The sequence below is a fragment of the Bos javanicus genome, chromosome 29, assembly GCF_032452875.1.
Source record: "Bos javanicus breed banteng chromosome 29, ARS-OSU_banteng_1.0, whole genome shotgun sequence".
Lineage (NCBI taxonomy): Eukaryota > Metazoa > Chordata > Mammalia > Artiodactyla > Bovidae > Bos > Bos javanicus.
The window spans coordinates 13693434-13705280 of NC_083896.1; the positions used below are offsets into that span (position 1 = coordinate 13693434).

At 41.3% G+C, this 11847-nt stretch overlaps 1 protein-coding gene across 1 annotated transcript; it reads left to right on the forward strand.

The window, feature by feature from the left end:
- The first annotated feature begins 7951 nt into the window (after nucleotides 1-7951).
- On the forward strand, nucleotides 7952-9148 carry LOC133241071 (peroxisomal membrane protein 11A-like). Its single transcript, XM_061406145.1, has one exon. The coding sequence runs from the start codon at nucleotides 8054-8056 to the stop codon at nucleotides 8750-8752; it is 699 nt and encodes a 232-aa protein (XP_061262129.1). The 5' UTR covers nucleotides 7952-8053; the 3' UTR covers nucleotides 8753-9148.
- Nucleotides 9149-11847: the final 2699 nt, after the last annotated feature.

The following is an 11847-nucleotide window of genomic DNA, read 5'->3' on the forward strand; positions in this document are numbered from 1 at the left end:
GGGATTTCTTTGGAAGGAATGATACTAAAGCTGAAACTCCAGTACTTTGGCCACCTCATGTGAAGAGTTGATTCATTGGAAAAGACTCTGATGCTGGGAGGGATTGGGGGCAGGAGAAGAAGGGGACGACAGAAGATGAGATGGCTGGATGGCATCACTGACTCGATGGACGTGAGTCTGAGTGAACTCCGGGAGTTGCTGATGGACAGGGAGGCCTGGCGTGCTGCGATTCTTGGGTTCGCAAAGAGTTGGACACGACTGAGCGACTGATCTGATCTGATCTGAATCCTGGAATATGATGCTCTGAAAGTGCTGCACTCAATATGCCAGCAAATTTGGAAAACTCAGCAGTGGCCACAGGACTGGAAAAGGTCAGTTTTCATTCCAACCCCAAAGAAAGGCAAAGCCAAAGAATGCTCAAACTACTGCACAATTGCACTCATCTCACAAGCTAGTAAAGTAAGGCTCAAAATTCTCCAAGCCAGGCTTCAGCAATACACGAACCATGAACTTCCAGATGTTCCAACTGGTTTTAGAAAAGGCAGGGGAACCAGAGATCAAATTGCCAACATCTGCTGGATCATGGAAAAAGCAAAGAGAGTTCCAGAAGAACATCTATTTCTGCTTTATTGACTATGCCAAAGTCTTTGACTGTGTGGATCACAATAAACTGTGGAAAACTTTGAAAGACATGGGAATAACAGACCACATGACCTGCCTCTTGAGAAACCTATAAGCAGGTCAGGAAGCAACAGTTAGAACTGAACATGGAACAACAGACTGGTTCCTAATAGGAAAATGAGTATGTCAAGGCTGTATATTGTCACCCTGCTTATTTAGCTTACATGCAGAGTACATCATGAGAAATGCTGGACTGGAAGAAGCACAAGCTGGAATCAAGATTGCCGGGAGAAATATCAATAACCTCAGATATGCAGATGACACCACCCTTATGGCAGAAAGTGAAGAGGAACTAAAGAGCCTCTTGATGAAAGTGAAAGTGGAGAGTGAAAAAGTTGGCTTAAAGCTCAACATTCAGAAAATGAAGATGATGGCATCTGGTCCCATCACTTCATGGGAAATAGATGGGGAAACGGTGGAAACAGTGTCAGACTTTATCTTTTAGGGCTCCAAAATCACTGCAGATGGTGATTGCAGCCATGAAATTAAAAGACGCTTAATCCTTGGAAGGAAAGTTATGACCAACCTAGATAGCATATTCAAAAGCAGAGACATTATTTGTCAGCAAAGTTCCATCTAGTCAAGGCTATGGTTTTTCCAGTGGTCATCTATGGATGTGAGAGTTGGACTGTGAAGAAAGCTCAGTGCCAAAGAATTGATGCTTTTGAACTGTGGTGTTGGAGAAGACTCCTGAGAGTCCCTTGGACTGCAAGGAGATCCAACCAGTCCATTCTAAAGGAGATTAGCCCTGGGTGTCCCTTGGAAGGAATAATGCTGAAGCTGAAACTCCAGTACTTTGGCCACCTCATGTGAAGAGTTGACTCATTGGAAAAGACTCTGATGCTGGGAGGGATTAGGGGCAGGAGGAGAGGGGGACGACAGAGGATGAGATGGCTGGATGGCATCGCCGACTGGACGGACTTGAGTTTGAGTGAACTCCGGGAGTTGGTGATGGACAGGGAGGCCTAGCGTGCTGCAATTCATGGGGTCGCAAGGAGTCAGACACGACTGAGCAACTGAACTGAACTGAATGCAAAAGAAGGCGGTAAAGGAAGAACAGAGTTTCAAAATAGTCATGAGACCTTGTAGCTCAGTTGGGAAAGAATCTGCCTGCATTGAAGAGACCCAGGTTCAATTCCTGGGCTGGGATGATCCCCTGGAATAGGAAATAGCAACCCACTCCAGTATTCTTGCCCGGAGAATCCCATGGACAGAGGGGGCTGGTGGGCTACAGTCCATGGGTCCAAAGAGTTGGACACGATTTAGTGCCTAAACCACCACCACCACCATGAGACATGAAGAAAATAAGAACCACAACGGCAGATGCAAATCCAAACATATTGAGAAAGTATTTAAGGTGAATGACTTAATGAACCCAATAAGAGGACAAAGATTGTCAGACTGAATTAAAAAAAAACTAATTATATGTTGCTTACATGAGAGAGAATTAGATTCAAGGTACCAATAATTGAAAAGGACGGTAAAACAATATACTGCATAGACATCAGCTATCCCGGAGCTGGAGAGATTGTGCAAAATGTCAAGGTCTTTGGCATCTCTAATTCCGTTGTCAACTTATTTTTCTTTACTGTGCCTTAAAAATGTCTGTATATTTATATCCGTATAGACTATTTCACTCCTGCTCATCAATGTGATTTTTTTTTTTCAAATACATGAAAGTATCTCTAACCTAGGATTTAATTCAGATTCACTGATAGTCACTCTCAGAGACTATTGGGGAGTCATTCATGATATTAATTACCATTGTAATTAAGCAAATAATTATATAAGTAATTTGTGATGTCTTTTTCATCAGATATAAAGATCCTAGTAAGAGCAGAGACTGAGTTGGCCTTGTTTCTTTTCTGTGTCTGCAACAAAAGGAGTACGTCAAGGCTGTATATTGTCACCCTGCTTATTTAACTTATATGCAGAGTACATCATGAGAAACACTGGACTGGAAGAAGCACAAGCTGGAATCAAGACTGCTGGGAGAAATATCAATAACCTCAGATATGCAGATGACACCACCCTTATGGCAGATAGTGAAGAGGAACTCAAAAGCCTCTTGATGAAAGTGAACGTGGAGAGTGAAAAAGTTGGCTTAAAGCTCAACATTCAGAAAACGAAGATCATGGCATCCGGTCCCATCACTTCATGGGAAATACATGGGGAAACAGTGGAAACAGTGTCAGACTTTATTTTTCTGGGCTCCAAAATCACTGCAGATGGTGACTGCAAGCCATGCAATTAAAAGACGCTTACTCCTTGGAAGAATAGTTATGACCAACCTAGATAGGAGATCCAACCAGTCCATTCTGAAGGAGATCAGCCCTGGGATTTGTTTGGAAGGAATTATGCTAAAGCTGAAACTCCAGTACGTTGGCCACCTCATGCGAAGAGTTGACCCATTTGAAAAGACTCTGACAAAATGGCTAGATACAAGACTGAATTATCTATCATGGTGGCATAAAACCATATTAAACATATATCAGAAAAATTTTTTAAGTTTCTTATAACCTATGTTTCTTTTTAAAAAAAATTTCTGATATGTGTTTAAAATGGTTTTATGCCACCATGATACATAATTCAGTCTTGTATCTAGCCATGTTTTGCAAATTATGACCTCTGTACCACTCCTGGAACATGAGATGATTTGAAGTGGTACATGGATGAACATTTTTAATAATTATATATTTTAATGTGTATCAGAAAAAAAATGTAAATATAACTCTGAGTAACTTAAGTTACTCAGAAAATAAATAAATACAAGTTTAAAAAGTTGATTGAAAATTGCCTAATATCATAAAAGTAAATGCAAATGAGTGAAATTTAGGAAAGAAAGTCTGACCTCATTTTTCTTTAAAAATTACTCTGAACTTTCAAAGTGATTGATAAAAGTAAAATACATGGTTTTAGAAAAACTATATAAAGATGGGGCTTCCCTGATAGCTCAGTTGGTAAAGAATCTGCCTGCAACACAGGAGACACTGGTTCGATTCCTGGATCAGGGAAATCCATGGGAGAAGGGGTAGGCTATCTACTCCAGTATTCTTGGGCTTCCTTGGTGGCTCAGCTGGTAAAGAATTTGCCTCCAGTACGGAGAACCCACGTTCAATTCCTGGGTTTGGAAGACCCCATGGAGAAGGGAAAGGCTACTCACTCCAGTATTCTAGACTGAAGAATTCCATGGACTGAGAGTCAGACACCACTGAGTGACTTTCACTTTCACTTTTTATATAAGGATGAAAAATGAAAGTAAAAATTTTACCATATACTGTCCCCAATTTCTTTTAATATTTTCTACTTTATTTTTTATGGTAGTTACCATCATAACAGTAGCAGATACAAATAGAAACTATCTTTTGATACCCCGTTATTACAGGTAAGGGATTTAGCATGATAACATATTACTTCAAAACTTTGCTTACCAATTTTTTAGTGTACTAGTCTGCTCATGCTGCCGTAACTCAAAATATCACAGACTGGGTGGTTACAGCCAATATTTCTTAAATGGTCCTTAATTGAATAGTTGTTTAAGACCAGCAGCTGCTGCTCCTAAGTCACCCAAGTCGTGTCCGACTCTGTGCGACCCCATACATGGCAGCCCACCAGGCTCCCGGGTCCCTGGGATTCTCCAGGCAAGAACCCTGGAGTGGTTTGCCATTTCCTTCTCCAATGCATGAGAGTGAAAAGTGAAAGTGAAGTCGCTCAGTCGTGTCTGACTCTTAGGGACACTGGTAAAATACAATCTCAGGTCCTAGTCTGAGTTTATTTTGGGAAGTCAAGATGGGTTTATGTGTCTACATTTTCAACAACTCTTCAGGTGGTTTTGTGGTCAGTTTCCCTGTACTGCATATTGAGGCTTCTCTGGGGGCTCAGAGCTAAAGAATCCGCCTGCCGATACTGGAGACATAGGTTTGATTCCTAGGTTGGTAGGATCCCCTGGAGAAGGAAATGACAACTCACTCTAGTATTCTGGCCTGGGAAATCCCATGGAGAGAGGAGCCTGGCGGGCCACAGTCTACCGGGTCCCAAAAGAGTCGGATACAACCTAGTGACTCAACAACAACAAGGACTGATGCTAAAGCTGGAACTCCAGTACGTTGGCCACCTCATGCGAAGAGTTGACTCATTGGAAAAGACTCTGATTCTGGGAGGGATTGGGGGCAAGAGGAGAAGGGGATGAAAGAGGATGAGATGGCTGGATGGCATCACCGACTCAATGGACGTGAGTCTAAGTGAACTCCGGGAGATGGTGATGGACAGGGAGGCCTGGCATGCTGCGATTCATGGGGTTGCAAAGAGTCGGACACGACTGAGCAACTAAACTGAAGTGCATATTACTCATAATTCTATACGTGGTGAAATAAATATTTACTTGAATAGCTAAAGTCTTAACTGAAGAATAGATACAAAGGAGACAGTAAATGGAGAGAAAGACATTCAAGGAGAGTTAATAAGTGCAAAGGAACTGCAGCAGGAACTAACTTGATAGATTTAGTGAATTGGAGCATGAAACAGCAGTAGCGCCGGGCCACAGAGATGGAGGGCATGAAAGGAAGCTGCAGAATTAGGCATCTGGCAGGTCACTAACACATGGTGTGTCACGAGAAGGCATTTAAATTTCAACTTATAGATTTCACATAAGAGAGCAGAGCAATTCAGTCTGATAACCATAAAGCAGAAGGATTAGCTTACAACCCTGATCATTGATGCACATGACCAGTAAGACCTCTAATAAAGAATAACCCATATATGGGCTTCCCTGGTAGCTCAGAGGTTAAAGTATCTGCCTGCAATGCAGGAGACCTGGGTTCGATCCCTGGGTTGGGAAGATCCCCTGGAGAAGGAAATGGCAACCCACTCCAGTATTCTGGAGAATCCCATGGACGGAGGAGCCTGGCGGGCTACAGTCCACGGGGTTGCAGAGTCAGACATGACTGAGTGACTTAACTTTCATACTGTATTGGTGTTTTTCTTTCTGGCTTACTTCACTCTGTATAATAGGCTCCAGTTTTATCCACCTCATTAGAACTGATTCAAATGTGTTCTTTTTAATGGCTGAGTAATACTCCATTGTGTGTATGTACTCCAGCTTTCTTATCCATTCATCTGCTGATGGACATCTAGGTTGCTTCCATGTCCGGGCTATTATAAACAGTGCTGTGATGAACATTGGGGTACACGTGTCTCTTTCCCTTCTGGTTTCCTCAGTGTGTATGCCCAGCAGTGGGATTGCTGGGTCATAAGGCAGTTCTATTTCCAGTTTTTTAAGGAATCTCCACACTGTTCTCCATAGTGTCTGTACTAGTTTGCATTCCCACCAACAGTGTAAGAGGGTTCCCTTTTCTCCACACCCTCTCCAGCATTTATTGCTTGTAGACTTTTGGATTGCAGCCATTCTGACTGGCATGAAATGGTACCTCATTGTAGTTTTGATTTGCATTTCTCTGATAATGACTGATGTTGAGCATCTTTTAATATGTTTTGTTAGCCATCTGTATGTCTTCTTTGGACAAATGTCTATTTAGTTCTTTGGCCCATTTTTTTATTGGGTCATGTGTTTTTCTGGAATTGAGCTGCAGGAGTTGCTTGTATATTTTTGAGATTAATTATTTGTCCATTGCTTCATTTTCTATTATTTTCTCCCATTCTGAAGGCTGTCTTTTCACCTTGCTTATAGTTTCCTTTGTTGTGCAGAAGCTTTTAATTTTAATTAGGTCCCATTTATCTATTTTTGCTTTTATTTCCAATATTCTGGGTGGTGGGTCATAGAGGATCCTGCTGTGGTTTATGTCAGAGAATGTTTTGCCTATGTTTTCCTCTAGGAGTTTTATAGTTTCTGGTCTAAAGATTGTAACGATAACCCTGTATGTGAGACAGCAAAGGAGACACAGATGTTTAGAACAGTCTTTTGGACTCTGTGGGAAAGGGATAGGGTGGGATGATATGTGAGAATGGCATTGAAACATGTAAATTATCACATGTGAAACGAATCATCAGTCCATGTTTGATGCATGATACAGGGTACTCGGGGCTGGTGCACTGGGATGACCAGAGGGATGGCATGGGGAGGGAGGTGGGAGGGGGTTCAGGATGGGGAACATGTGTACACCCATGGCGGATTCATGTTAATGTATGGCAAAACCAATACAATATTGTAAAGTAAAAAAAATAAATAAAGCTGAGATAAAAAAATTAAAAAAAAAAAAAAGAGTAACCCAGCTAACTCTCAGATTCTCTGAGATTCAGAGAATGTCATTGCCAAAAGAAGCTTTTGAGCCCAAACCTGTCATTGAACAGGGGAGGAAATTTTCTAAAGAGAGATGACTTTCCCCAGGTTGAGCAACGATTACATTTTGTCAGAGCCAGGATTAACCTCACGTGTTTTAGCTTCTAGTTCAGTGCTTTGAATTGTGCGTGAAAACTTATAAATAATACTTTGTGTTTGTATCGCAACTAACAAACTTTTGAGCACAAAGTCCTGTAGATTAGATGTCCAAGTTGTCTTATTCAACTTTGGCTTACATTTTTTTTTTCCAGAATACTTTCACCTTGTGAAATTACCTTAAGTTATTTTTCTGATTTTGGACTTATACTTGCAGGCTTACACCTACAAAAGGAAAAAAAAATTCTCTGTATATTGAAATAAAAACTTGCTGAGACTGAATACGTATATTTTACATCTATATATAATCTAATACGTATATGTGTATATATACATTTTACTGATAAATGCTCCTACAGCACTAGCAATAATATTTCACGTGCAAATTAGTGTCTGAATTAATGTTGTGTAGCTAGAGCTAGAGAAAAGGAATCCATTTTATTACATAATAAAATGTTTTTAATTGTTGAACTAGAACAGCTTTACTACATACCTTTACTTTCAGAAACAACACCAACCTTTTCATTGAACAAAAAATGTCATCATTCATAGAAAGCCTGAAAATAAACTCGAGAATAATACTCCCAAAAGGGTGAAAGAAACGGAACTCAAGTGACACAAGCATGGTTTTGAATACAAAGTGGGACGTAATTAAGGAGCAGGTTTAGAGCAGAGCTCACACACATTTGGCTTTTTGAAGTCCGTTGTTTATACAAGAGCTTTGAAGTGTTAGCTTGTGTTTTTATTTTAATTCAGAAATGAGAGCTTCTATAAAATACAACTTTCAACAAAACAAAGTGAGGCTCATTCTCTCTCTCTCGGTGCTTTAATTAAAGACACTTTTGGTCCAGTAAGTCCTCTTTGGAAGGGGTACACGCCCCCGTGGGGGCGGGGAGACTTGGTCCCTCGGGTGTGGGGAGACTGACGCTCCCGCGGGGAATAGTTGGCCACCCCTGAGGACTAGTGGCAGAGCCTGGTGTGATGCGTGTCCTTGGGCTGGGTGCCATGGACGCCTTCATCCGCTTCACCAACCAGACCCAGGGCCGGGACCGACTCTTCAGAGCCACTCAGTACACATGCATGTTGCTTAGATATTTGTTAGAGCCTAAAGCTGACAATGAGAAGGTTGTAATGAAGCTCAAGAAACTGGAATCCAGTGTGAGTACTGGCCGTAAATGGTTCAGACTAGGCAATGTGGTGCGTGCTCTCCAGGCGACACAGCAGAGCATTCGTGCCACTGACCTGGTGCCCCGCATATGCCTAACAGTAGCCAGCTTGAACCGTGTGATTTATTTCATCTGTGACACCGTCCTCTTCGTGAGGAGTACAGGGCTCGCCTCTGGTGTTAACAAAGAGAAATGGCGAAGGTGGGCTGCCCGCTATTACTACTATTCTCTTCTGCTGAGCCTGGTCAGAGATCTGTACGAAGTCTCCCTGCAGATGAAACAGGTTGCACACGACAGGGCAAAGAGGGAGAAGTCACCATCCCAGGATACCCTCGGGTACAGTGTGGCTGACGAGGAGACAGAGTGGCTCCAGTCCCTTCTTCTTCTCTTATTCCACTCTCTGAAGAGGCATCCTCCCTTGTTTCTGGACACAGTGAAGAACTTCTGTGACATCCTGAACCCCTTGGACCAGTTGGGGATCTATAAGTCCAATCCTGGCATCATAGACCTCTGAGGCCTCGTGTCCTCTGTAGCAGGCATCATCACTGTGGCGTATCCGCAGATGAAACTGAAGACCCAGTGACATGGTTTCAGGCTGAAGACAAGTATCTGCTTTGAAGACAAGCTGTAAGTGAGATGGACATCTGCACTAGGCACAGCCGTGTCATACTGTGCTTGAGGACTTACTCACATGAACATTTAGTGACTGTGACATGAACAGAGGTGGGGCCAAGGATGGTGAAGGGGAGAGCTTGAAGGTTTATGTTTTCTAGAATGCAGGAGTGACTTCTAAATTTCTGTGTATTTTTCCTTCATCTCACATTTATTGAGCATCTCTTATGTGCATATTAGGAGCTCAGTGTTTGCTAAGTGAATAAAAATTGAAAGAGAAAAATTGAAAAGATCTAAACTAACAAGTGGACACTAATATATAGTGACTGCAATTCGGGAGACCTGGGTTTGACCCCTGGGTAGGGACGATCCCTGGAGAAGGGCATGGTAACCCACTCCAGTATTCTTGCCTGGAGAATCCCATGGACAGAGGAGCCTGGTGGGCTACAGTCCATGGGGTCGCACAGAGTTGGACATGACTGAGTCCGTGTGCCTGGCTACTTTTGCAGAACTCCAGTAGGTCTGATGCACAGCCCCCTCTCAGATCTAGTAGAGGCCCCTGATCCGGTCACTTATCCCACTTCCTCCATAGCTGTCAGTGCCAGGATGGAGCAGAGCTGGCCTTCTAGCCTCTTAACTTCCCTTTTACGTCGCTGCACTCCTGTCCTTCCTCTGTCCAGGAGTAAAATCAGAAATGCATCAGGTGTCTTTATGGTTTAAATTGTGTCTTTAGGTAATGCACTGAGGAAAAACAAATAAAAAGCAGATAGAAAGGACATGAAGTAAAAATAATGTGGAAAGTCACAGTTGGTGCCTGTCGGTCAGCTTGTGACGGATGAGGAGACTGAGGTTAAAACTGAGGACGGGGACTTCCCTAGTGGCCCATGGCTGGGACTCTGTGCTCCCAATGCAGGGAGCCCAGGGTTCAATTCCTGGTCGGGGAACTAGATCCCACATGCTGCAATTTAAGATCCTCCATGCCACAACTAAGACCTAGCACAGCCAAAAAACAAAACTGAGGCCAGACCTCGTTTCTCTGACTCCCAATCCAGTGCTCTTTTCATGTGTCACTGTCTTCCTGATTGGGTAGAAGTGTGAGACTCTCCAGAATCCCGTACAAAAAGCATTTTTTTTTTTAAGAACATTTGTTGGCCAGTGGTTTATATTCTGTTCTACAGATATCTAGATCCACCAACTGGATTGTTTTATTTAAAGCCATATAACAGTATGGGCATTTATACATTAATTTTCATTGAAATTTATGAAGTTAAGAAACTTCATGAATACTATAAAGTAGAAGGATCATAACATTCTGTAAGTCAGACTTCATATTTGTGGAGTGGTTGGGAAAAGTGGAAAAGGGCAGTGAGCTATGAGTGAGGAAGACACCAGAATACTGAGTGGATGCCACTTGCTCATGCAGGGTGCTGGGTTCTTTCTTATGATTGTGGATCCTCTTAATTTGAGGCAAGTGAGGTAGAGAAATAGGGTAGCATCAGATAAGAGGCCAGGGTCAGCCTTACCAGTAAAGCCATCACATTTATCTGAAGAGCAATGAGAAACGTACACTCAGTAAATTTTCCATAAATGTGATTGAGATTCTTAAAAAATAGATTCAGGTACTTGGCTGTCTGAGTAACCAATCAAGATACAGGATTTGACAAAGAACATTTTGGGAATTTGAGGAGAAATGAAAACTGCTAGATCGGGGCAAATAAAAAATATTAACTATACTTTGTCCATATCTTCTACTGTAATAAATTATGTCTAATAAATCTGTAGACAGAAAAAAAAAAATAAAGACACTTTTTGATGCTGTGCATTAAGTCTCGTTTTAGATTTAAAGTCAAGGAAATGGCCTATGTTAACATGTTGGACTTTTTACAGAAGTTTATGTAATATACTTTATGCATACATGTATATATTAGCCATATTATATACATACATATGGATGTATATACACATGCATGATAAGAATTAATATTTTCAAAGGATGGTTCAAGGTAATAATTTGCATAAAGCTTTACAGTTATAATGAACCAATGCACTTTAAAAAAATATTCTTACCAATAATTTGTTTGCTCAATTCTTCCTTTCCAGGGACGATCTAGATGTATTTGCTCATTTAGCTATTCCAGAAGAATTCATTGAATGTCTCTGTGTATCAGGAATCATGTTCATGAGACACACCCAAACCTTGCCATTTTGGAGTAGATAGTCTAAAGAAAGGACAGATAGTAAATGAGAAGTCAAAATCAAACTGTGTCGAATTCAGCTTTTTTTTTTGACTTGCAAAATGGAAATAAGACCATCTGCTTTTGTTCTTCCAAAAGTCAAATGAGATGACTGTATATGAGCAAAAAGTTCAAAATGTACCTTGAGCAGAATTCAATAAGTGGATATTGAAAATATCTTATTAAAAAAGATCTTTGCTTCTCCTTCCTTCATTTGTGAGGTAAAAAACTAGAAAGTTAGAAAGTCTACTGGGAAGTTATCCTGGATATAACTTTGCTTAGCATAAGAAAGCACACCCCTAGGACAGAGGCTATGCCCCCAAGTTGTATGTTGGTTTTGCTAATAATTGCTGCTAGGTGAATGACTTTCTGCTCAGTTGGGGAGCGGAAACACATATGCTTTTGATTGTGAATTCTACTATTAATATTTCATTCTTCTCTATCTGAATGATTATGTTGAGTCCCTAATCATGAAAGTCTTCCCAGTAAAGAAATCATAGCCTCAGGTATGATCAAATAATTATTTTGGGTTATAGAGTAAAAGTCTCTAGGGGAAAGTCTTAGGATGGGAAATGGTTAGAGATTTGCTTAGAGGCAGAAAGTTTTTAGTGAGGATAGAGATGAACCCCCCAAACTCTCTCTGCCAAACTCTTACTTCATTCTCAAATGCTACTAACAATTAGGTAAGTGCAAAGAATCTAAAGAATGGGATATGGGCATTGAACAAGGGGAGATGGGAGAACTCAAAAGGAAAACAGAAAGT